This window comes from Gadus morhua, unplaced genomic scaffold (genome assembly GCF_902167405.1).
Source record: "Gadus morhua unplaced genomic scaffold, gadMor3.0, whole genome shotgun sequence".
NCBI classification, from domain to species: domain Eukaryota; kingdom Metazoa; phylum Chordata; class Actinopteri; order Gadiformes; family Gadidae; genus Gadus; species Gadus morhua.
In genome coordinates this window covers 663367-690292 of record NW_021964142.1, presented here as the reverse complement: position 1 = coordinate 690292, position 26926 = coordinate 663367, and the positions used below count along the sequence as shown (strand labels likewise).

Here is a 26926-nt window from a genome sequence, read left to right as displayed (position 1 = left end):
CTTTTGGGTCATTTAAAGTGTGAACTTTCGAGAGTCGTGTGATGCATTTTATTGCCTGCCTGTTCCTATCTTCTCGTGTGTCATCTCCCAAGCAATGCTTTGAAGTATGGGCCTTTTCCTCGACACTCTGGCTAGCGTAAACAAAGTCAGAGAGTTATGGCACGGCCGCCGACCCCACCTTAGCCTCGGGGGGGGGAGCTTCAACTGTAAAGATAACAATCTGGTGAACAAAGACTTTTAGTATTGGGGGACCACCCCCTTCAGGACCCAAACGAAGTGAATAAGAACTCATTGATTGGAAGACTCAGGGGACTTGTCTGAGCGTACCTTCAGAGAATGAAGTAACAGGCAAAGAGGAGCTCCCATCTGAGGCCTCAGATTATTGTAATGTATGCTTGTTATGTTGTTTGTTGATACATGTTGTGATGTATCTTTGTTCGTACTTTTATTACAAATATATATAACCACTAATTGTCAACAGTATTGTGTGCTTTTTGCATCTAAATATCTCATCTGCTTAGACGCAATATCTGATACAGAAATTGTCACGACAGTTGGGGGCTCGTCCGGGATATCTAACCTGAAGATTCTACGAAATATCAGCTTCCAATACAGGTCTGAGGATTCGTTCTCAGTCCCAAAGCTCTACTTCGCCTCCAGGTGGTAACCAAACCAGAGGTTGAGGAAAGGGTGCCTGTGGGGATAAACTAGTGGTTCTTCAGTACGGTATCCAAAGGAAAATAAAGAATTCGAGCAGGTGAGATCACAATACTGTTAAAGCTTCAAATAAAATCCGTTACAGGAACGGTATATAAATGTTTCGGTAAAGTAAACTTATATCTGAACTTAGGCCTCGTTCAAAGAAACTCTGTTATAGGAACATGCGGTAGCTCCGTTTCGCTTCCGTCAATATATGGCTATATAGGTAACAGAAAGGGCAGCTAGGGTCTGTCAGGGACGGTAAAGGGAAACCCGTGAAGCGCGGTTTGGTGTTATATATATATATAAATAATAATAATAGGTATTCATTAATAATATATGTATATGTGTGTAGTAACAAGGAGGTTCGACGATATTAGATAATTTGTTAAATAATAACTAGTGTAAAAGATTCTAAAATATGGGGAACAAATCTGGAAAAACGGAGATAACGGGACCTGCGAAGGTGATGTTGGAGAAGCATGGTGAAGCGGCTCTGGAGGGTTTAAAATATTGGTGCAAACTGGGTTTTCCTGAAATGGGGAGTTTTAGCTTAAAACGGTTGTTGAAGTTTTAATTATGTTGGTGTGCATTTCATTTGAGGGAAAGAGAGAGCCAGGATAGAGAAAAAAAAATCAGCCAGGGACAGAGAGCGTAGAGAGTGTAGGAATATTTTTATCTCAATTTCACCCGAGATGTAGACCCGGACCTGGACTGCACCGGCGGACCGCGTGCGAATCCCCCTTCACCTCCACCGTATGACGACAACGCCCAGGCAGCCGCCCCATCATTCAACCTCTATCCAGACCTCACGGCAAAGGAGGCACCCGCTAACAGCGCAACAGGGGTTATGGCAGTCCGGCATACGTTTTCCGTGCATGGAGACCCAGTGACATTAAGGACATAGCAGAATGTCTCCCGGACCCATCTGCAGTGGGAGGGGAATCCCTCGCTACAGCCAGTCTGGAAATGGCCCCATCACCCATCGGCAAACCAAGCCAAGTCAAACTGGGCCTACGGTGGGGTCGTATTCAAGGCGACATTCCCGGGAGAGACCAAGCTGATATAATGTTCGTGGAGGCGCCGGACGGCAAGGACGACCACAGGAAAGTGGGGAAGCACAGAGGCAGGCCATGCTTTCGTTGTGGCGTCATGGATCCTTGGTTCAACGATCCTCCCAAAAGAATCGAAAGACAATGGAAGGGCCGGCCGGCAGTTCGCACCTTCCCGTGAAGTGACTGTGAATCATCCAAGAGGCAGAGGTGGAAGGGGCATTCGCATTGACGGGACGCAGGAGCAGACCAGGTCCAAGGAAGGGGTATGAGCACCATGACACAAACACGCAAAATAGTCTCAACGTCACAACGCACACAAGCACCACATCCAAATTATTTTTGCATGGTTCTCACCAGCCTTACGCGAGCTAATCAGCTAAATTTAATATTAGATATGGTTATTTTAAACAACGGGCTATTGTAGACAGTGGATACTCGATTATTACAATCTATCACCCCCAGTTTAATGGTCAACCATATCACACAGCCATGACATGACCCTGACTAACCCCGACTGACCCCCCACTGACAACAGAAATGTATTGCCTAATATTGAAAATGCAGATTTTTATATTATGATATTTTGTTAATGTTTTATGACCAAAATGGCAACAAGGTGAATTAATGAACGTATGAGAGAGATTGGAAGAAGTATGTGTTATGGAAGGAGAAGAGTTAGATGAGAACGTAAGGCAAGATAAGATAAGGAAAGGGGTGGGGAGAAAGATAACCCATCTGCATCAAGTTTTGTTCAAATAGATCCGGACCTGGACAACGCTCCTCCTTCTCCTGCTTTCAGCCCAACCAGTGGCCCAATACAGTGCAAATACCCCACGTCACAACTCCTCTGCATCAGACTTTATGAAGTTACAGACCATGGGAGGCCCACCTGAAGAGCTACGGAACGGTCTGCTGGACGACACAAGGACACAGTCCAGCAGGACCAACAGCACCAGAGTGGTGGCCTCCATGGTGCCTGTGTAGCCACATTGAAGTGGCCTGAACATTGAGACAAAGGAGGGTCTCAGAGACGGGAGAGACGTGGGGACAGGCACTTCAAAGGACAGCCCGTGATGCAAATGAGAGGCAGAAAGCAGAGAGAGAGGTGGAGGCGTGTCCAGGCTGATGGAGAGAAGTGCAGTGTCCAGGCGGATGTAATGTATCGCACTAGACACAGCATTCACACATATTACAAGAGAAAGATCTAATGTGTAACTGGGACTGTGTATAAATTGTGTGATAATTACTTACATCTGAAAGGTTTGAAAGTCATCAGGAAAAGTGGTTTGAAGAAACATAGACAAGTAGAAAAGTTGAAGGTTAAAGAAATGTGTTAGACAGAGTTCAAATGTACGACTGCGGTAGAATTCATTAAGGCACAAAACGTTAAAATTTAACCCCAAAAAGCATAACCATGATGTATGCTACAATGTTTTTCAGAATTAAAGTAGAAGGTTTTTTGGTGCGCTCGCAACAGCAAGCCATGCTTACAGGCCTGGGCTTTCCCTTATTATGGTAAATTGACACATGGGAAAGTTCATGCGTCAAGGGGGAGGATGGGGAGCCCACAACAACAACCTTGGGTATACCAAAGCAAACCAAAGGAAATAATTACTCAAAAAAAAAAAATTTAACAAACCCCATGTAGGTCCCTCAGAGACATCATGAAGGACAATGGGAAAGAGAAGAGGAATACCGTTTAAATGTTGGGTTATACTGTGTGTTATTAATACTGACTGGATTGACAATTAATATTTTAGAGTAGTAAACATTAAGTGCTTGCCAACTACTCATGTGTTTGTATCACGGAAGCAGCATTAAGGACACATCAAATAAGAATATTTTTGTTTAGAAATGTTTTTAAAAGGTAGCCTTGTTTCTTTGTTTTAGTTTTTTTTCTGTTTTTATGACTTTTGAATATATGGAAACAGAGGACTTGATTGTGATGTTAGGTGATTTTATGCTACCTTCTGTAAGAGCGAACGGTGGTATAAATATCTGTACTTGGAGGCCATGGTCGGACATAGTAGATTATGAACATATGCATGTTGTGAATAAGTGATCATTTTAATCCTAAAGGTTGCATAATTTTGTGATTATAAATAATCAAAGGGGGGATTGTGATGGAAAATCTACATGTTGTATTGTTTTGGTCTATTTATATAGTGTCTGCCTTCTGCTCTCCTTTTGGGTCATTTAAAGTGTGAACGTTCGAGAGTCGTGTGATGCATTTATTGCCTGCCTGTTCCTATCTTCTCGTGTGTCATCTCCCAAGCAATGCTTCGAAGTACCAGGCCTGTTCCCCGACACTCTGGCTAGCGTAAACAAAGTCAGAGAGTTACATGGCACGGCCGCCGACCCCAACTTAGCCTCGGGGGGGGGAGCTTCAACTGTAAAGATAACAATCTGGTGAACAAAGACTTTTAGTATTGGGGGACCACCCCCTCCAGATGCCAACCCAAGTGAATAAGAGCTCATTGATTGGAAGACTCAGTGGACTTGTCTGAGCGTACCTTCAGAGAATGAAGTAACACGCAAAGAGGAGCTCCCATCTGAGTCCTCCGATTATTGTAATGTATGCCTGTTATGTTGTTTGTTGATGCATGTTGTGATGTATCTTTGTTCCTACTTTTAATACAAATATATATAACCACTAATTGTCAACAGTATTGTGTGCTTTTTGCATCTAAATATCTCATCTGCTTAGACGCAATATCTTATAGAGAAATTGTCACGACAAGACCGGAAGAAGCTCGCGGAGTAGGGTAACTGCTCTTCCGCTTAGCTTAGCTAAGCTGTTTACCATGGCGGAGGCAGATCGATACCTGTGGACCAAGTCTCTCTCCAACCTACCTAAATTGTCCTACGACGACGTCCTAAGGATAGTAAATCAGCACTTACGTGTCGAAACATCTAAACTACGCAAAGGATATAAGTTATTCTGGGAGAAGTACATTTTTAATTACATAGGTAAGTGTTTCAAATCTGTTGACACTGTGTAGCTTGACTGTGACAGATAGCACTAAGTGTAATACATGTCAGTTAAAACGTATCCTTTTTAATTAATCGCAAAATATTATTTACACTGGTAGGAATACATATTTAGTTTGAGTGTCTCTGAAACTTTGCCTGACGAACCCCAAGAGGTTTGGTATAGGTAGGTAGCCACTGCCTACCGTACATGTAAGTGTCGATAGTATGTCAGATTAGCTCCAGGCTACTGTCAGAACATAGTGGCTGGGTGGCTGTCATAAGCTACCAATGCCCATACATTTTGCTGTATGGTGTGTTAATCTTTCCCTCTCTTACTGCAGTGTCAGATTTAGTTAATTTGGAAGTAGCAGTTCGGGCGAACTGCTACTGTTCCCAGAAGAAAAACGATGAGCCTCACACCCTGCAGGCTACAGTGCTAGGAAGTCAGGCCCTGAGTCTGAAATCAAACTCTATCTCGCTTTTCATAGTCTTTTGTGAATCAATGGGAGTGTTACTTAGGCCTACCTTTCTGACCACTTTAATTAGATTTACATTTTGTGATTCAAACAACAGGCCCACCTTGTAATATGGAGCATAATGGATAGCCTAGACCAGGGGTTTTCAAAGTGTGAGAGAGTGAGCCCCCCCCTCAGAGAATTTTTTTTTTTTTTTCTAAATACCTGTGTTTTGAAAGCTATTTTAATTATTTTACACATTTCCAACATCTCCGATCATAATTTTAAAACATTTGGAACATATTTTTGAAACATTTGAAACAAGTTTTTTAACATATTTTTTAAACATATTTCTGAAACATTATAACATCTTTTTTGCGTTTTTTAAACAACACAATTTAACAACTTTATCTAAGCATGTTTTAGCTTAACCTTTTTTAAATACATTTGAACATCTTAATCTGTGTAAACTGCCAGTTTACAGATTCATTCAGGGTCCCCGGCTCTGAATTTTCTGAGTCGAATCAGATCTGCCTTTTCAGTCCAGAGATTCGACTATTCGGCGGGGTTTGTTTACCGGCGTTGCTATGGTGACCTAAATTCTTATAAGCAACTGAAAACGACGCCGGTTTGAAACTAAAACTGTGATTCTGAAAAAAGTATAAATGCTATCAAAATTCCGTTTAGATAGTATTGAAGATACAAGTGTGTAGATTTGTTTAATGGTTTGAACGATGGTAAACGGTTGAAAAAGGAATGAGTTACGATGTCTAGAAGTAGGTGTATCAGAATGGGCTGACGTCTTCAATGAAAACAGCTGAAAACGAAGCGGTATGAAACTAAAACTGTGATTCTGAAGAAATTTTAAATGATATCGAAATTCTGTTTAGATAGTATTGACGATACAAGTGTGTAGATTTGTTTAATGGTTTGAACGATGGTAAACGGTTGAAAAATGAATGAGTTACGATGTCTAGAAGTAGGTGTATCAGAATGGGCTGACGTCTTCAATGAAAACAGCTGAAAACGAAGCGGTATGAAACTAAAACTGTGATTCTGAAGAAATTTTAAATGATATCGAAATTCTGTTTAGATATTATTGAAGATACAAGTGTGTAGATTTGTTAAATGGTTTGCACGAAGATAAACCGTTGAAAATTGATTTAGTTATGTTACTTCTACAGTTGAAGTACGACTGATGATTTGAATCATCGTCTTTCAGGGTTTTTTTCGGGTTTATTTTCTCACGTCGCGCCCCCCCTGAAGAACTCTGGCGCCCCCCAGTTTGAAAACCACTGGCCTAGACCGAGAGCATGGTCTCAGACCTTCACAGATCCAGTTGCATGTTCAGTCTGTGTGTGTTTTTATTATTATTGTTTCTTGTTGCTGTTCCAAAATGCTCTCTTTTCTCCAGATCTGCTGTTAATGATAATGTTTTGTTTCATGTCTGCTGTTGCAGATTGTCATGTTTTGTTTTATATCTGCTCTTCCAGACACATGACTACCACTTCACAGGGGAGAAAAGCGTGCCAACACCTCTGTCGTGCACCAGTGTTCTGCAGTCGTGGACCAAGGACACAGGTTTATGTGTATACCTCAGGCCTAGCCAAACATCCTGTATAGTCTACTCAATAATAGTATTCGAAGTTCTTGTATATAGACAGACGCGACTAACACTGACTTAAGTGTTGCTACACTGACAATATGATTTATGTGCTGACATATTTTTTCTTTTTGCTCCAGGGGATTCGCCCGGAACCCACTGACCAACTTGTGGTCAGGAAACCCAAGGTTTGGGTTAGGTGTTTTATTTTAGCACATACATGGACACATACCTCCTGAATGCCAAGTAAATATGGCCGAGGGATACACACACCCCATTAAATTTATTTATTTCTGTTAAATGTATATATGTAAATATTTTAATCAAAGAATTGGAAACGAACATTCCTGAACATTTGTTTAAGGTAACACACTCTGAGCACCTTTAAAACAAGCCTGAAGACTTTTATGTTTGCATTAGCTTTCTGCTACATCTTAAATACATTGCACTTTCTAAAAAGCTTTTTTAACTTTGCCTTTATTTTCTATTTTAATACTAAAATGCCTTTTAACTTTCTATTTTACTCATTTCTCTGCATATTTTTTCTTTTACTTATCTATTTTATTGTATGACAATGTTTGTATGTGAAGCACTTTGAGTCTGCCCTTGTGTATGAAAAGTGCTATATAAATAAAGTTGCCTTGCCTAACACACACAGAACATTTCATTTCTTTCTGTTAAATGTAAATATGTATATATGTACATTTATATTTAAAAAAAGAACTGGAAACGAACATTAAATAAACATTTGAAAAGGACGGACGGACACAAACACCATTTTAATTTCTTTCTGCTAAATGTAAACAAAGAACATTAATAAACGTTTTGAAAATAGTCATGTGACGTCATGTGTGTTTTAATGTGTAACACTGGGACATTACCCTTAACATCTAAAGGACCTTGATAGTTAGACATCAAGCAACAATTTACCCACAGCTGATTGACAGAGCCTGAAAGAGTCAGAGGAATGGCCGTGTCCCAGATATGATATTCTTTGACCCTTCTGATGGCCCTCTCCACCAAGATTCTAAATTGGGCGATACTCACTGGTGAACCTGGCGCCTCTTTTAAATGGCGGCATTATGAGGGTGGCCCCAACTTCAGAAAGCATCTTGTCGATGACAAAGCCTTTGTCAGCCATGCATGCATCTCCTGGCTGAAGTAGACTAAGGATTCCTGACTGCTGTGTGATTTCTGTCTGATATGGAACCAGTGTACAGCTTAGAAATTAAGGTGATAACTCCACATGAAGCAATGCCAATCAGACCTTTGAAGGTGTAGTGGGAGAATGTTTCAAACTGGAGGGTGAGTGATGAGGGTGCCTCACACCTGATTTCTGTGCAGTCTAGAATCACTCGCACGTTAGGACAGTACTGGGCAAAAAAATATCTCAACCAAGATTTATTTTGTCCTTCGGGAAAGCGTGGAAGCTGATGTATGGCTGTATACGTCCTGATGTAGAGAAACATGGTACACTACAAGAACAACTGCGAACGGAGCTGCCATTGTTGTTGCTGGCCGTTTGGTTCCCAACAGAACACAAAAAAAATCAAGATTCAGTTTAAAGTCATTTACAACATGCAACATTATCCCATAGACCTCTGGATTATTATGATTAAAATATAAAATCTGCTTTAAATCAGGTTGTAAATCAGGATTACGACAAAAAATATGATATCAGAGCCCTTAAGACCAAAACCAAAAATATTAAAAAATTTACCATCAATAGGTATTTTATGTACAATTACAATAATGAATGAGAGAGAGAGAGAGAGAGAGAGAGAGACAGAGACAGAGACAGAGACAGAGACACAGAGAGAGAGAGAGAGAGAGAGAGAGAGAGAGAGAGAGAGAGAGAGACAGAGAGACAGAGAGACAGAGAGAGAGAGAGAGAGAGAGAGAGAGAGACAGAGACAGAGAGAGAGATGAGAGAGAGAGAGAGAGAGAGAGAGAGAGAGAGAGAGAGAGAGAGAGAGAGAGAGGCTATGTGTGTGTGTGTGCGTGTGTGTTTTTTTTTATGTGTGTGTGAACGTGTATGTGTGTATGTGTGTATGTGTGTGTGTATGGGTGTGCTTGCCTGTGCCGGGGCGGCAAACGCACGCACACACCCACTGAGTCTGAGGCACCCCGCTGACCCCCCCCCCCCCCCATTTTTCTACCGCAACCATCAGTTCCCCGGACCAGAGGCCCGGGGAACTGATGGTTGATGTTTTTTTTTGATGTTTTTTTTTTCTACAACCGACACAGAGACGCTGAGGACCCCCCCCCCCCCATACCCCCACCCCCGGGAGGAGGTCCTCCTGGGTGAAGGAGGACCAGAAGGTGTGGAGGTGTGTCAGTGTGTCTGAGGACCCTCCTCCACCTGGGGACACTCTGTAGAAGGACAGAGAGCCAGCAGGCCGGTCCAGATACACTCCTACTCTGGTGGAGCCAGCGGGGGGGAGAGGGAGGTCTGTCTCTGTACCGTTGTACCGGGCAGAGTAACCACCATCAGAACAATAAAGACTCCAGGACTTGTTGTTCAGTCCAAGCCAGCTGTCATCACCCCCTCCTCTCCTTGTGATTCCTCTGTATGTCACTCCTATCTCAACCCGTCCTTCCCTCTCTACCTCCCAGTAACAGCGGCCAGTCAGAGCCTCTCTACCCAACACCTGGTCCCAGCAGTCAAATCTGTCTGGGTGATCCGGATACGACTGGTCCTCTTCAACCCACGTCACCTTCCTGTTGTCCTCAGACAGAGAGAGTCGTCTGTGGGCCGTGTTGGGGTCCAGTGTGAGGTCACAGGCATCTGAGGGAGAACCAGACATGATGAGCTGCTGAACCGCTCTTCATACTCATCATCATCATCATCACAGGTAGTCCGTGGGAGATATGTGTCGCTTGGCGCGGCGGCGCGGGAGCGCGCATCAAGCGCAATCACGGAGATGCGGAGCACCCGGCGGAAGGAGACGGCGGAGGGTTCTTAAGGACCGAGCGCACACCAGACTAGGGAGCAGGAGACGCCAGGGATCAAAACGCCGACCCCGCAGCAGGACCAGACCAGACCCGGGGCGGTTCCCCTCCCCCCAGACCAGGAAGAACCTCAGGTAACTTTTTCGTGACCCTTTTTTGCACGTGTGGTAAACCGCAATAAAAAAACGTTGACCCACACCCTGTTTTGTGCATCTCCTTCTGGAATCTCAGCCACCGACGGTCGGGGTTGTCACAACACACACATACATATACATATGTACACATACATAGATGCACACACCTCAACAACAACGTTATGAAAACATCAACAACAATATTATGAATACATCAACAACAATATTATGAATACATCAACAACAATATTATGAATATATCAACAACAAACATCTCTCCTTGGATCCAGGCTGCTCTTCTTCTTTTTATTCTTTCAGACTTTTTGTGATTGCTCTCTCTTCTTCTTCAGCCCCCTCCCCCTCCCCCCCCCCCCCCCCCCCCCCCCTCAGCCCCCTCCCTCTCACCCCCCCTCTGCCCCTCTGCCCCGTCACCCCCCCCTCCCCCCTCAGCCCAGTCACCCCCCCTCCCCCCTCAGCCCCCCCCTCAGCCCCGTCACCCCCCCCTCAGCCCCGTCACCCCCCCTCAATGTAACAATGTAATACCTGCTGGGTTTTATACAAGCAGGTTTAACTGTGATGGTCGACAGTATTAATATACGTAAGATACATGATGTCAGCCATCATCTTCATTCCCAGTAGGATGTGACCTCACTTCCTGCTGTGTGGATGGACTTTCCATCTCAATAGTGAGTGTGTGATGTGATGAATCAAACAGACACTTACAATTCTTTAGAGATGGTTTCAGCCTCCACACTCCACCGTGCTCCACACTGGGGGGGAAACAAAGTGAGAGCAGCATGTTGAAACATTCACCTTCATCATCTGCCGTCTCATCACGTTCTACACAACATGAGTGACAGCTGCCTCTTCAAACCACTTCATCTAGCAGCGGCTTGAATCCTTGTAGGAGACTTTGTCCATGAGTGGTGAGCTGTCCTCTCCATACCTGAGAGTGTCCAGTCTCCAGCGTGGATCCTCCAGTCCAGCAGAGAGCAGCGCAGCTCCAGAGTCTCCTGGGTGATTGTAGCTCAGGTCCAGCTCTCTCAGATGGGAGGGGTTGGAGCTCAGAGCTGAGGCCAGAGAAGCACAGCCTTCCTGTGTGACCAGGCAGCCAGACAAGCTACACACACACACACACACACACACACACACACACACACACACACACACACACACACACACACACACACACACACACACACACACACACACATTCTGGTTGAGAGCAGTTCATACTAAAGTAACCACATTTTTAAAGTGTATTCATTCCATTTGGAGGACAAGGAGAGAAGAGGACAAGGAGAACAGGAAGAGGAAGTGGGGAGATGACATCATCACAGACATCAGAACTTCCTTCACTTAGATGTGAAACAGGATCTTAAACAAATGCTCCTTTCTCAATAGCTACAACTCAATGAGATATTGTTCGGTTAGAGTAAGGAGCGTACCCGATGTGTTTGGTACGCTGAGACCGTTTCTTCACAGGTTCTAACGTTGTGTAGAACCAGGAAGAGTTTTGTCAGCAGGCAAAAGAGCAACAGAAATGCATCGGACATGAGCAGCACTACACCAAACTAATGTGAAGCTAATAAAGTCCATCTTTAATGTTCAATGTGATTCACTTTACCACGGCCAGTGATGTTCTATGGTGAGGTGTACATTATATTCAGATCACAGCACGGCTAAAGACTCATCCCCATGTCTAAACTAATGACAACTCCTCAGCTCACATCTGCTGACCAGAGTTACATAACATAAAACAAACATAACATGCTAGCAGTTAACAGGTAATCTCCTAACCCTAACATCTACTGGCCAGAGTTACATAACGTATAACATACATAACATACTAGTAGTTTACAGGTCAACCCCTAACCCTTACATCAGCGGGCCAAAATGTTATACATAACATGTATAACATGCATACCGCTTTACGAGTTATTTTTCGATAACGGTCTAACTATTCGTGGACCATCCGTTACATATTAAACAACCCCAAGACACAGTTTGAATAGGCTGAAAACTTACCTGAGAGTTTCCAGTGTACAGTGGGGACTCCCCAGTCCAGCAGAGAGCAGCTTCACTCCTGAATCCTGCAGATCATTGGTACTCAGGTCCAGCTCTCTCAGACTAGAGGAGTTGGAGCTGAGAACTGAGGCCAGAGCTTCACAGCATCTCTCTGACAGATGGCAGCGATTCAGCCTGCACACAAAATAAAGATAACAGGTTAGGAACAGTGATTAAAAAAACTTACATCTCCAACTTATTACGTAATGAAGAAATTGTTATTGTTGTTATTCAATATTGGGTGTAAAATGTATAACCATATGAAAATTGTTGTGAAGGGGCGGCAGTAGCTCACGAGGTAGAGCAGGTTGCTGGTAACCTGAAGGTTGCCGGTTCAATCCCTGGCTCCTCCTAGCTGAGTGTTGAGGTGTGCTTGAGCAAGTAACCTAACCCTAACTGCTCCTGACGAGCTGGCTGTCGCCTTGCATGGTTGACTCCGCCGTCGGTGGTTGAATGTGTGCGTGAAGTGTGAACGTGAGGCAATATTGTCAAGCGCTTTGGGTGGCCAATGGATAGAAAAGCGCTATATAAATGTAGTCCATTTGCAGTGTTTGAAAATCGTTTTGTATATTAATATTACTTTTGGTATTACGTATATTATGTATTGTATTGTGATGCATGTTATTAGTTCATCTAAAGCAATGTTATGTGTATAATTAGAAGTTTTATTCCAATATTATGTACATTATGGTTTGAGGAGAATAAATATAGCGAATAGGGAAACACTTTGCGAGCACGAGTACTAAGACATAATTTGTGTGCTTAGGGGTGTCAGTTGCGTGCTGCTTCACTTTACGTGCGCACTTTTAAGGAAGTTAATCGGTTAAATGTCTTCTGATATTGAACCTTGTGGTGTAACTGTTTGAAAATTTGGGAAAAACTGACCTGAGAGTTTCCAGTGTACAGTGTGGACTCCCCAGTCCAGCAGAGAGCAGCTTCACTCCTGAATCCTTCAGCTGATTGGTACTCAGGTTCAGCTCTCTCAGACTAGAGGAGTTGGAGCTGAGAACTGAGGCCAGAGCTTCACAGCATTCCTCAGACAGATCACAGCCATTCAGCCTTCACACAAAATAAAGAGAACAGGTTAGGAACTGTGATTAAAATAACTTAAGTCTCCAACTTATTAAATTATGAAGAAATTGTGGTTATTCAATATTGGGTTTAAAATGTATAACTATATGAAAGTTGTTGTGAAGGGGTGGCAGTAGCTCCGGATGTAGAGGGGGTTGGCTGGTAATCTGAAGGTTGCCGGTTCAATCCCTGGCTCCTCCTAGCTGAGTGTTGAGGTGTGCTTGAGCAAGGCACCTAACCCTAACTGCTCCTGACGAGCTGGCTGTCGCCTTGCATGGTTGACTCCGCCGTCGGTGTGTGAATGTGTGCGTGAATGGTGAATGTGAGGCAATATTGTAAGGCGCTTTCGGCGGCCAATGTTTAGAAAAGCGCAATATAAATGCAGTCCATGTAAAAAAAATTTGCAGTGTGCATTTTGTATATTAATATTACTTTTTGTCGCAGTATTATGTATATTATGTATTGTATTGTAATACATGTTATTAGTTAATCTAAAGCGATATTTTGTATATAATTAGAATTTTTATTCCAATATTATGTACATTATGGTTTGACGAGAATAAATATCATAGCGAATAGGAAAACTAAGACAGCATTTGTCAGCAACAGGCGAGCACGAGAACTAAGACAGCATTTGTGCGCTTGGGGGTGTCAGTTGCGTGCTGCTTCACTTTACGTGCGCACTTTTATGGATGTAAAATCTGTTAAATGCCTTCTGATACTGAACCTTGTGGTGTAACTGTTTGACCTTTGGGTAAAACTGACCTGAGAGTTTCCAGTGTACAGTGGGGACTCCCCAGTCCAGCAGAGAGCAGCTTCACTGCTGAATCCTTCAGCCGATTGGTACTCAGGTCCAGCTCTCTCAGACTAGAGGAGGTGGAGCTGAGAACTGAGGCCAGAGCTTCACAGCTTCTCTCCGACAGATGGCAGGCATTCAGCCTGCACACAGAATAAAGAGAACAGATTAGGAACTGTGATTAACATAAATTAAATCTTCAATTTATTACACAATGAAGAAATGTGCTTATTCAATATTGGGTGTAAAATATATAACTATATGAAAGTTGTCGTGTCAGTAGCTCAGGAGGTAGAGGGGGTTGCTGGTAACCTGAAGGTTGCCGTTTCAATCCCTGGCTCCTCCTAGCTGAGTGTTGAGGTGTGCTTGAGCAAGGCACCTAACCCTAACTGCTCCCAACGAGCTGGCTGTCGCCTTCCATCGCTGACTCCGCCGTCGTTGTGTGAATGTGTGCGTGATTGGTGAATGTGAGGCAAATATTGTAAAGAGCTTTCGGTGGCCAATGGTTAGAAAAGCGCTTTATAAATGCAATGCATTTACATTTGTTTTGCAGTGTTTGGAAATCGTTTTGTATATTAATATTACTTTTTGTGGCAGTATTATGTATATTATGTATTGTATTATAATACATGTTATTCGTTTATCTAAAGCAATGTTTTGCATATAATTCGAAGTTTTATTCCAATATTATGAATATTGTGTTTTTAGGTGAATAAATATCATAGCGATCAGGCAAACACTTTGCGAGCAAGAGAAGACAGCATTTGAGCGCTAGGGGTGTCAGTTGCGTGCTGCTTCACTTTACGTGTGCACTTTTATGTTTGTAAATCTGTTAAATGTCTTCTGATATTGAACCTTGTGGTGTAACTGTTTGACCATTGGGTAAAACTGACCTGAGAGTTTCCAGTGTACAGTGTGGACTCCCCAGTCCAGCAGAGAGCAGCTTCACTCCTGAATCCTGCAGATCATTGGTACTCAGGTCCAGCTCTCTCAGACCACAGGAGTTGGAGCTGAGAACTGAGGCCAGAGCTTCACAGCATCTCTCTGACAGATTGCAGGCATTCAGCCTTCACACAAAATAAAGAGAAGATGTCAGGAACTGTGATTAAAATAACATACATCTTTAAGCTATTCAATAATGAAGGAATGTTATTAGTTTAACAAAAAAAACTGAATAATTAGATGTATAAATGAATACTTCTATATTCTATTGTACTGAATATTCTCTTATGTGTACTATAATATATTACACGTAAATAGGACACATGCAGAGATGTTTTGTATATTATTATAACTAGTATGTTTATTCTGTTATGAGCAGAATAGTAATACATGTTGTAATGAACCCACAGAGATCTTTATCAGATTATTTTAACCTTATATTCCAGTTGTATTTATATTGTGTAGTGTGTGTAGTAATACATGTTATTAGTGAACCTACATAGATGTTTTGGAGGCTTTGACCACTGGCAGCAGCCTCAGAAGACCCTCTTCTGAAGCAGAGTATTCCTTCAGGTCAAACACGTCCAGCTCCTCTTCTGATGTCAGTAGGATGAAGACCAGAGCTGACCACTGAGCAGGAGAGAGAGATTCTCCGGAGAGACTTCCTGATGTCAGATACTGTTGGATATCCTTCACTAGAGAACAGTCGTTCAGCTCATTCAGACAGTGGAACAGATTGATGCTTCTCTCTGGAGATAGATCTCCCTTTATCTTCTCCTTGATGTAAAACACTGTTCCCTTATTGGTCTGTGGCCTACTTCCTTTCAGTCGCAGCAGACCTGTTTTAATCTGAGTGGACAGTGATCTTTTTTTCTGTCCCAAAAGACCCCGTAGGACAATCTGATTGGTCTCCAGAGAGAGGCCCAGGAGGAAGCGGAGGAACAAGTCCAGGTGTCCGTTCTCACTCTGTAAAGCCTTGTCCACAGCACTCTGGTAGAGGAGGAGTTTATCTTTCCTGGAGGTTGGTGGTTCTTCTGAGAGCAGATTGACACCAGTATCGATGAAGGACTGAAAGACATAAAGGGCCCCCAGAAACTCCTGGATGCTCAGATGGACAAAGCAGAACACCTTGTCCTGGTACAGCCCACACTCCTCTTTAAAGATCTGAGTGAACACTCCTGAGTACACAGAGGCTGCTCTGATATCGATGTCACACTCTGCCAGGTCTGACTCGTAGAAGATCAGGTTGCCACTCTCCAGCTGGTTAAAAGCAAGTTTTCCAAGAGAAACAATGATCGCCCTGCTCTCTGAACTCCAGTCTGGATCTGTTTCAGCCCTCCCATGGTATTTCCTGTCCCCCTGTATGGACTGAACCCTCAGGAAGTGGCTGTACATCTGAGTCACGGTCTTGGGCATCTCTTCGATCTGGGATTTCTTGAAGATGTCCTCCAGAACTGAAGCAGTGATCCAACAGAAGACTGGGATGTGACACATGATGTGGAGGCTTCGTGATTTCTTGACGTGGGAGATAATTGTGCTGGCCAGCGTCTCCTCTCTGAATCTCTTCCTGAAGTACTCCTCCTTCTGTTGGTCGGTGAACCCCCTCACCTCTGTCCCCATGTCAACACACTCAGCAGGGATCTGATTGGCTGCCGCAGGGCGTGTGGTTATCCAAATGCGAGCAGAAGGAAGCAGGTTGCCCCTGATAAGGTTGGTCAGCAGCACGTCCACCGAGGTGGACTTTGTGACATCAGTCCAGATCGGGTTTCTCTGGAAGTCCAGAGGAAGTCGACACTCATCCAGACCATCCAAGATGAAGACAACTTGGAACTGGTCGAATCTGCAGATTCCTGCTTCTTTGGTGTCTATAAAGAGGTGATGAAGAAGTTCCACCAAGCTAAACTCTTTCCCTTTCAGTAAATTCAGCTCTCTGAAAGTGAGGAGAAATGTGAAGTGTATGTCCTGGTTGGTTTTGCCTTCAGCCCAGTCCAGAGTGAACTTGTGTGTTAAGACGGTTTTACCAATGCCGGCCACTCCAGTTGTCATCATTGTTCTTATTGGTTGATTGTGTCCAGGTAAGGGTTTAAAGATGTCTTCACATCTGATTGGTGTTTCTTCCTTGGCTGGTTTCCTGGAAGCTGTTTCAATCAATCTGACCTCATGTTCCTTGTTGACCTCTCCACTGCCTCTCTCTGTGATGAAGATCTCTGTGTAGAAGTCGTTCAGATATGTTCGCTGTCCTGCTTTAGCAATTCCCTCAAACACACACCTGAACTTCTTCTTCAAATGAGATTTGATTTTATGTTGACAATCGACAGCATCAGATCCTAAATGGGAAAACAACAGATGACATCAGTTAGTGGATGGTGATCAGTGGAACCAGGTCAATGTTTCCTGTTAAATTATCAACTTCATGATATTTTGTGGGTTCATTACTTGTGGTCGGAAAAGCAGGTTGTGATTGACTGCATGTTACAGATTCAAAATGTTAAGGCCTATTATTTCCACAGCAATCTGATTGGTCTAATGATGGCAATAATGATAGTGAATCAGTGTAAAGTGATTTGCTATGCTGATACAACAAGACAGGGTTTCATCACTTCCACTGAGTTGTTCTGCTGTTGGTCTATAGTATAATGATTAATGTTAATGTGGCTTCATAACTTGTGGTCTGAGAAGCTGGTCGTGACAAAGACTGCATGTTACAGATCCAAAATGTTCAAGTCAAATCGAGTCAAGTTTATTTATGTAGCACATTTTAAAACAACAGTAGTTGACCAAAGTGCTGCACACAAATAAAATATAAAAAAAACAAAAAAAGAAAGAAGGCTTCAAATTGCATATTAGCAACAACAATGAATAAGATGATTGGTCTAATGATAATAACAATGATTGACTTGACTTGACTTGACTTGAACATTTTGGATCTGTAACATGCAGTCTTTGTCTCGAACAGCTTCTCAGACCACAAGTTATGAAGGCACATTAACAATAATCATTCAGGACTTTTCGTTTTACCCAGCGATATGATTGGTCTAATGATAATAACAATGATAATGAATTTGTGTAAAATGACATGCTGATATAACAAGATAATGTTGCATTTCTTCCACCGAGTTATTCTGATGTTGATCTGAAGTTTATTTTTAATATTATTATTATTATTATTATTATTATTATTATTATTATTAATAATAATAATAATAATAATAATAATAATAACATTGAATAATATTTTATTTCAAGGCAACTTTCATGACACCCAAGGTCTTACAATTCATAAATCAATCTAGGGTCAAAAACAGCAAGAGCTACATCGCCAACAGCATGATCAAAACAAGACATAAGACCCAAGTAGGAGGGGGTAAGAACAGTGAGGAGACCCAGGTAGGAGGGGGTAAGAACAGCAGTGAGGAGACCCAGGTAGGAGGGGGTAAGAACAGTGAGGAGACCCAGGTAGGAGGGGGAAAGAACAGTGAGGAGACCCAGGTAGGAGGGGGTAAGAACAGTGAGGAGACCCAGGTAGGAGGGGGTAAGAACAGTGAGGAGACCCAGTTAGGACGGGGTAAGAACAGTGAGGAGACCCAGGTAGGAGGGGGTAAGAACAGTGAGGAGACCCAGGTAGGAGGGGGAAAGAACAGTGAGGAGACCCAGGTAGGAGGGGGTAAGAACAGTGAGGAGACCCAGGTAGGAGGGGGTAAGAACAGTGAGGAGACCCAGGTAGGAGGGGGTAAGAACAGTGAGGAGACCCAGGTAGAAGGGGGTAAGAACAGTGAGGAGACCCAGGTAGGAGGGGGTAAGAACAGTGAGGAGACCCAGGTAGGAGGGGGTAAGAACAGTGAGGAAACCCAGGTAGGAGGGGGTAAGAACAGTGAGGAGACCCAGTTAGGAGGGGGTAAGAACAGTGAGGAGACCCAGGTAGGAGGGGGTAAGAACAGTGTGGAGACCCAGGTAGGAGGGGTTAAGAACAGTGAGGAGACCCAGGTAGGAGGGGGTAAGAACAGCAGCACAACGGGGATACGAGGGGAACCCATGGTAGGGGGTCATTACAGCGAGCAGGCCAGTGGGAACACATGTGTTTTGAGGAGGGAGTTCAATGTTGTCAGGGTGTCTCTTTCAGTTCAGCTCAGAGCCCTAGCACCCACGGTGCAGAGAGCCCTAGCACCCACGCTGCTGAGAGCCCTAGCACCCACGGTGCAGAGAGCCCTAGCACCCAGGGTGCTGAGAGCCCTAGCACCCACGGTGCTGATACCCCACAACAACCCTACATAATGGATTAAACCATTTAACCCCAAAGAGGAAAGATTGTCTCCATATTGAAGTTTGAAATGAATAAGTCTCACATTTTGTAATTTAGTCTGTAGAGAGCTCCTACTGCTCTTCAAAATGTGTATTTCTTCTCTGTTTTCAAGATAAGAGTCTCTTACCGCTCAACAGTTTGTCGGCCAGTTCCTCCTGGTTCATCTCCATCAGGCAGAGCTTTGTGATGTCCATCACTCCCTCTATGGCGCGCCTCCTCTGCTCCTCCTTCTTACCATCCACCTCCTCCTCCTCCACTCTCTGACCCTCTGAGCATTGTGGGTAATCTGAGAAGAGATCCCTCCAGAGCTTCTTCAGCTCCTTGTCTAGGAAAGCGTGTGCGTTCTCCTCAGCCCTCTGGAACAGAACAAACATCAAGAAGAACTAGTACTAGTACTCTGAACAAACTGAGGACATCAGAAGCATCTGTCCTGGATTCACGTCCCGCTGGACAAGAGATGCTTTCTGATGTTCATGGAGAGATGAAGTCAAACGTCTCGGTGGACATTTACACACCTTGATCAGCTCTGTTTGATGCTGCTGTAGCGACTGAGCACTGGTAACCTTTGACCTCTGCTGGTGTCTGTGCGGAACACAAACACACACACACACACAAAAGCACAAACACAATTATATTTCCCCAGCCTTGCAGATATCAGTATCAGTAGAGACTGATAACAACCAACTGGTCTGTTTTCATCGTCTGTTTGAAACCCCTACCTCTCCTCTCTGGAGGGCCGTCCATCTTTAAATTGATATGGTATATCCATAGAGTGGTCACTCTTCATGGAGACACAGCTGGGTCCAGGGGGGTCTGCTTTCTGCTGCTGCTCTGGGCTTCAACACACACACGCACACACACAGACACACAGACACACAGACAGACAGACAGACAGACAGACAGACAGACAGACAGACAGACAGACAGACAGACAGACAGACAGACAGACAGACAGACAGACAGACAGACAGACACATTCATTTTCCCTGACTTGGAAACATCAGTACCAGTAAAGTCTGCTAACAAGAGCCTGCTCACTCCTGCTGGACTCTTCTAGAAAAACAAGAACCAGGATTTATGGACGTTTAATAGAAGCTGTATCTTTATGATCTTTGATATTCCTCACCTCTTCTCAATAGACTGATTTCCATCTTTAAACTCGTCAGGATGATTCATAGAGCTGTCACTCTTCATGGAGACACAGCTGGGTCCAGGGGAGCCTGCTCTCTCCTTCTGGACTCTTCTAGAAAAACAAGAACCAGGATTTATGGATGTTTGATAGAAGCTGTACCTTTATAATATATGATGAATCCCCACCTCTTCTCAATAGACTGATTTCCATCTTTAAAGTTATGACGTTGTTCCATAGAGTGGTCACTCTTCATGGAGACACAGCTGGGTCCAGGGGAGTCTGCTCTCTCCTGCTGAACTCTTCTAGAAAACAAGAACCAGGACTTATGGATGTTTGATAGAAGCTGTACCTATATAATCTCTAGGGCTCTCAAGTTCTGGTCGGTTGGTTGACTTGTTAATCGATATGCACTTGTTGGACCAAATTCTCTTTGGTCGGACAATGGCTGGTGTTCTTTTAATAAGAACAAAGAGCTTCTTAATCCATTATTTTAGGACCGGGAGGGACAAATGCAGACCGATGTGTTTTATATCTGAGAGAAGGGCTATAATGTGTGTAAGAAATAACATTAATTATTAATAAAAATAAGGTTGAAGCTCCTGTTAGATTTCAGCTTATTTCTAAACTGTTCGGACAGACTCTACGTTGTGTATTTTCAGTCGTAGTAGTAATTCTTGAAGTCGAAATCAAAGCAGCTTGACAGGTTGGATCAGAGGGTTGAATAGATTGTTTATTCCAGGATGTAATACAGCGAGATACAGACTTAGGTTGAATAATCTATAGTGGACCCGGTGGTCGATGACTTGTTCCTTGGCTGTCGAACCCTCTTCTCGTCGAACCAAAGGGTTGGGGCGAGTATTATACAAAAAGGGGATACATGAATAACACGTAGACCGACGCACTCTCAGCATTGATAAGGTATCTGGCCCTGGCTATGTCCCGGAGGACCAGGTCGGTTCAACCTTGTTGAGGCATAACAATGGCAGAATGTTGGAGATAACCCCTTGTATCAGTATGAGAGGCCCTGGCCTGTTCCTAGACTAGAAATGTGAACAATAGAGAGACACTAAAATACACCAATATTCTACACTCCGTAGTTTCTGTTTTAATAATCATATGGTTTAATAAACTATAAGACTTATAAGACAAGAGGTCAAACCCCCGGGTTTCTCAACGTTGAACAGGCCCATAAGGGAGACCGCTAGTCCTAACTTACTGAACCTTTACTCCACTACTAACTCATTGATTCCAACAAAGTCAAAGTCATCGAAATAAACTATAAAATCATCATCTCTAATCACTACTTACCTTTTCTCAATAGACTGATTTCCATCTTTAAAGTTAACAGGTTGTTCCATAGAGCTGTCACTCTTCATGGAGACACAGCTGGGTCCAGGGGAGTCTGCTCTCTGCTGCTGGACTCTTCTAGAAAAACACGAATTCTCTTTGGTCAAAAAATGGCTTGTGTTCCTTTAATAAGAACGAAGAGCTTCTTAATCCATTATTTTAGGGTATGGGAGGGACAAATGCAGACCGATGTGTTTTATATTTGAGTGACGGGCTATATCGTGTTAGAAATAACATTAATTATGAATAAAAATAAGGTTGAAGGCTCTGTAGTTTCTGTTTTAAAAATCATATGGTTTAATAAACTATAAGACTTATAAGACAAGAGGTCAAACCCCCGGGTTTCTCAACGTTGAACTGGCCCATAAGGAAGACCGCTAGTCCTAACTTACTGAACCTTTACTCCGCTCCTAACTAATTGATTCCAACAAAGTCATCGATCTGGCAGCATTTGGTTAAAAGGACGACAAAATAGCATGCAAAGTGTAGAGTAAGTTTGTGGGCAGATCAGCTAAAATGGTGGCATGAGTACTTTTTTCTTAATATGTCTGTGATTCCTCATCCCCCTTCGTGTTTAACGCTCGCTAGGCTTTGAGTGGGAACACATCAGAATTGGCTTCCTGTCACTAATCCCAGCAGCATCCAGTGGGTCCCGTTATATTACACACAGATAAAAGCTATAATCAATTCTTCGGTGGTGTCGTCTATAAACGACGCTGCCCGACGCTCCGTGGCTCGTCCGCTGTCTGCTTCATATTGAACCTCTGCTCTAACCGAGTCGACTCGGACCGAGGGGGTCTGAAACCCACTGCCCTTCTCCAAACAGCCCTTATGTGATATTGAGGCTAGCAGGTAGAGTACAACGCACTGTGGTAGATTATGTTGATCTAGAGATAACGTGCACTTTGTTTTATAATAATCTTTTCACCATCAACCAATCGATTGGTAGGAGAGTTGGTTGAATTTAAGACTACAGCCCAAATCATCATCTCTAATCAAAGCTTACCTTTTCTCAATAGACTGATTTCCATCCATAAAGTTATGATTTTCTTCCATAGAGTGGCCACTCCTCATGGAGACACAGCTGGGCCCAGGGGAGTCTGTTCTCTCCTGCTGGACTCTTCTAGAACAACAAGAACCAAGATTTATGGACGTTCGATAGATGCTGTATTTTTATAATCTCTGATAAATCCTCACCTCTTCTCAATAGACTGAATTCCATCTTTAAATTCCACATAAGGATGATCCATAGAGCGGTCACTCTTCATGGAGACACAGCTGGGTCCAGGGGAGTCTGTTCTCTCCTGCTTCTCTGGGCTTCAACACACACACACACACACACACACACACACACACACACACACACACACACACACACACACACACACACACACACACACACACACACACACACACACACACACACACAGACACACACACACACACACACACACACACACACACACACACACACATCTTTTCCTCAGACTAATGATGGAGTCATGATGCATCACTGCTGAGCTCTGAGATGGACAACAGTCACAGACAGAGAGATCCTCTTCTTACCTCTTAGCTTTGCTCCGGCGGCCAGGTTCCCCAGATAAAGCGGTCTTAGAGGTAGGACCCCCCTCCCTTATCTCCTCATCCATAGTAGACTGGAGACCTGGACACAAACACAACTCATCCATCACTTCAATTGCCTTTTGAACTTTAGCCGTTTATTGAGAGAGAAGATCATTGTGACTGTGTCACACTAAAGCATTATGGACGTCATAGACCATCAATATGAACCCCACAACATAACCACACTGCCCTCACTACAGTACAGATGTGTACAGCAGATGACAGATGAATAATTAAAGACCTTGGAGACTGAAACTGTGCTTAAACTACAACACAAAAAGGATATACAATACACTTAAAAAATGCATTGCGGTACAATTAAAAGTAAAGAACGTTCTGTCACTTTACTGAACCACAGATTCCCTATAAATCAACTGGTGAAGCTCAACACATCGAGAGTCAATACAAACAAATATTCAACTTTTTGGCAGCACATTCACTTATCAGCACATTGAAAGGACTTCTGTCACGTCCTTATTTTATTTTGGAGCAGCATCAAGCAGGGGTGGACTGGCCATCTGGGTATACCGGGCATCGTCCCGGTGGGCCGTTGACCCAATGTGGGCCGGTCCGGTCCGCTATGTTTTCTTTTTTTCTCTCTAAATTCCCTCCAATTGGGCCGGCCACTGGGCTACAGAGAGCTAGCAGTGTGTTGCCAGCATCGACACATATTATTGGTCTATGTTTGTCATTGTCAATCAATCATGGGCTGACAGGCTCAGAGAGCACTGAAAGTGCTGTCAATCACAACACAAACCAGGGTGGGCGGGACCTCATGGCGCGGGCCGGAGTCGCGGGAGTCGGGAAGGAGCTGAAAACGCCCGGGTGGCGCTGAAAAACTGTGACTTAAAAAGCTGAAGTCTCTGGAGGTGGAAGCTGCTAAATGTTCTAAATTGACAAACCTATTTGGTGCCGGGGTCACCACCCCATCAGGTGCTGCTGCGCCGGGAGATGAGCGAGTGGAGGCATATATGCTAAGTAACGTTAGCCTGGGGCTAGCTAGGCTACATTTTAAGACATGTCCAAAACAAAGTAGAAAATGTTTTTACATTTAATGTGATGTGACCTAATTAACTGCATACCTGTGACAACATATTAGCCCAGAGTTGAAGAGCTGTGACTGTTGGTAGTTGTGGTTGATTTTGTTTGAATATGCCGAATTTTGATATTATGGGTTATTATTGTTCAGAAGATTTAGCTAAGCTAGCTAACAGCTGCTAACGTCAGCAGTCTCTTGTTGCCATAGCAACCATAAACATTGACATGGACTCATGAGCTGTAAATAGAGATGCAGAATCAAGCTGTATTGTAAATACAGATGAGATACTTTGAATTTTAGCACAAAATACAAGTAAACATATTGGAAATAATTAGTTTAATTTGCAATATTTGCCATTGAATTCTTCTATGATGCGAGAGAGAGAGAGAGAGAGAGAGAGAGAGAGAGAGAGAGAGAGAGAGAGAGAGAGAGAGAGAGAGAGAGAGAGAGAGAGAGAGATTCGTCTTCAAACATCCGCATATCTTTTAAGTTCAATTAATAGTTATGCAGGTAGGCCTTAGGGCTCTTTTGAGACTTAAGTCATCCTTCATGACGGATACATTTGTTCACTAAGTGCCACTACATCACAAAAAGGGTACATGGCTACATTACGTAGGTGGGTTGGCTCATCATTGTTATCGTGTTCCGTTCAATGTTGACATCAGGTTGGTATAGGTAGTTATTTTGTATGAGGAATTTAATCCCTTTTCTTTTCCCCCCCTCTGCTCAGGTACCCCCGCCCCTCCCTGTAGAGTATCCTCCAGGCCCAGTGGTGACAACAGCTGAGGGCAATTACAATCAAAAGGGGCGGGTGGATAAAGCCTGTGCTCTCCCACACCACTTGGCTCTAAGCCACGGTTGATACTGGTTGTATCGTGTTTGGGCGCTACGCCATTGATGTGGACACTACCGGTTGCATTTGTAGGCTTTCATGCCATTGTTTGTAGGCTCTTTAGCCTTCATTATGTTGTCTTGCTGGTCTTGCCCGGCAAGTTAGATTTCCCTGGCGATAGTCATTTGCTTGTGTGGTACTAGTTTGTATTATCAAGCTGAGTGGGTTATTGTTTAGTGCTTGTTTGTCTTACTGTTGTTCCTGTTTTGTTCTCCCTTTCCCTTTCCAGTCAATAAATATTATTATTCACTTTAGAAAACGTGTTTGCTTTGGATCCTTCCTACTACCGGGACCTATGCTTTGGCACCTGCTGTACGGGCTGAGGTCACGCCAGCCCCATTCAGTGTATGCTGTGTACATTTATAGTTTAGTTAAATACATTTATATGTGACTGCTACATATACTTGTCAGTACACAGATACTGAGTACAAGTTCTGTTTGCTGTTTCTTACAGGTCATGAATTTGGTGAGGAGTGTAGCTGGCTGGCTTCTCATATGTGTATACATACATGTGCACATACACGTATATGAGAATGCATATCTATTCAGACCTGTAATTCATGTCTTAGACTTTTTCACACAGCTATAGATAAAAAATAATAATTAAATTCTCTATTTATGGTTTCATAATGACTGAGTCACCGTTAAAACAAATTAGTTTCAGCTCTAATGCTGTTACTGTCTGTAATATGTTTCTATTTCAATTATTTGTCAGGATATTTTGTTATTATTGTCCAAGTCTGGTTTTAACTAATACTGGGCTTACACCAAACGATTTTCACAGTCACAGACTAAAAACTGCAAGAGAGAATTTAGCGTTGGATCAAGTGTGATAAGGGTTTTGTAGATATGTAGACATGGGGGGTGGAGATGCAGCGACCACAGGAGGTAACTTCCTCTTTGGGTTTCACACCTGCAGCACCAGAGACACAAACTTGAAAACTCTGTCTTTGATTGATAAGTGATACACGGAGACATATACGAAGATGAGATCAGTATTATATACCAGTAACCTAAAGACAATATTAACGGTGGTAAACTGGTTGTTCATTATCATATACATAACCGAAAGACAATATAAACGCTAGTGAACTGTTGGCCTACTCCGGGATTATATTGCGTCCATACGGTATAAAGTTGTAAAAGTATAAATGTAAGGAAAGAAACGGAGGTTAAAGAGTTTATAAAACAAGTTAATCAGGTGAAAGGAAGTAAAAGAAAGGCTCCTCGCTGCGAGACCGTCCTGAGGAAGTTATCTGAACGGTTTGACTCGCAGTGAAAAAAAACGAGGATACGCCCCTCTCAGCACGGGTCACGTGTTTTCTGTGCAAACGAATGTTATGAATGCAGCGCTCGCGCACAAGAGTCAGGTACAGAGAGAGATAGAGGATGGTAACATCCCCCATATAAGGTAGTGGTGTCATCAGCCACACGTGGCTCCATGACATATTTGGCGCAACAGTGCCTCCTCCTGAACAAATACAGTTACATGCATAATGATGCATTCATACACTTATCCACTCTCAACACACACACACACACACACACACACACACACACACACACACACACACACACACACACGCGCGCACACACACACCCCAAACTGTTGGAAGGGAAAGTATTTGAGGAACTGAGAGAGAGGCAAGAGAGAGAGAGAGAGAGAGAGAGAGAGAGAGAGAGAGAGAGAGAGAGAGAGGGGGGGAGAGGGGGGAGAGGGGGGGGCAGAGAGAGAGAGAGAGAGAGAGAGAGAGAGAGAGAGAGAGAGAGGGGGGAGAGGGGGGGGGCAGAGAGAGAGAGAGAGAGAGAGAGAGAGAGAGAGAGAGAGAGAGAGAGAGAGAGAGAG

General features: G+C 43.4%; 1 protein-coding gene and 2 long non-coding RNA genes across 4 annotated transcripts; all 3 read right to left on the bottom strand.

Moving 5' to 3' along the window:
• Window positions 1-9094: 9094 nt before the first annotated feature.
• LOC115539089 (NLR family CARD domain-containing protein 3-like) lies at window positions 9095-19211 on the bottom strand (the record flags this gene model as incomplete). Its single annotated transcript, XM_030350290.1, has 7 exons — window positions 19175-19211; window positions 15635-17074; window positions 15247-15586; window positions 14699-14872; window positions 11900-12073; window positions 9767-9770; window positions 9095-9562 (listed from the first exon to the last, which is right to left on the bottom strand). Coding segments are annotated over exons 1-7 (2637 nt in total), but the record flags the coding sequence as incomplete, so codon positions are not given.
• Window positions 19212-19450: 239 nt separating this feature from the next.
• Window positions 19451-20400, bottom strand: LOC115539076 (uncharacterized). Of its 2 annotated transcripts, none has more exons than XR_003975667.1 (3): window positions 20365-20400; window positions 19767-19883; window positions 19451-19629 (listed from the first exon to the last, which is right to left on the bottom strand). It is a non-coding gene; the product is annotated as an uncharacterized LOC115539076 (long non-coding RNA). The 2 variants fall into 2 exon arrangements; XR_003975666.1 differs by lacking the exon at window positions 20365-20400 and adding an exon at window positions 20174-20207.
• A 1164-nt stretch (window positions 20401-21564) lies between these two features.
• On the bottom strand, window positions 21565-23147 carry LOC115539075 (uncharacterized). The gene is made up of 4 exons (XR_003975665.1): window positions 23093-23147; window positions 22724-22843; window positions 22533-22649; window positions 21565-21604 (listed from the first exon to the last, which is right to left on the bottom strand). It is a non-coding gene; the product is annotated as an uncharacterized LOC115539075 (long non-coding RNA).
• Between the last annotated feature and the right edge of the window lie 3779 nt (window positions 23148-26926).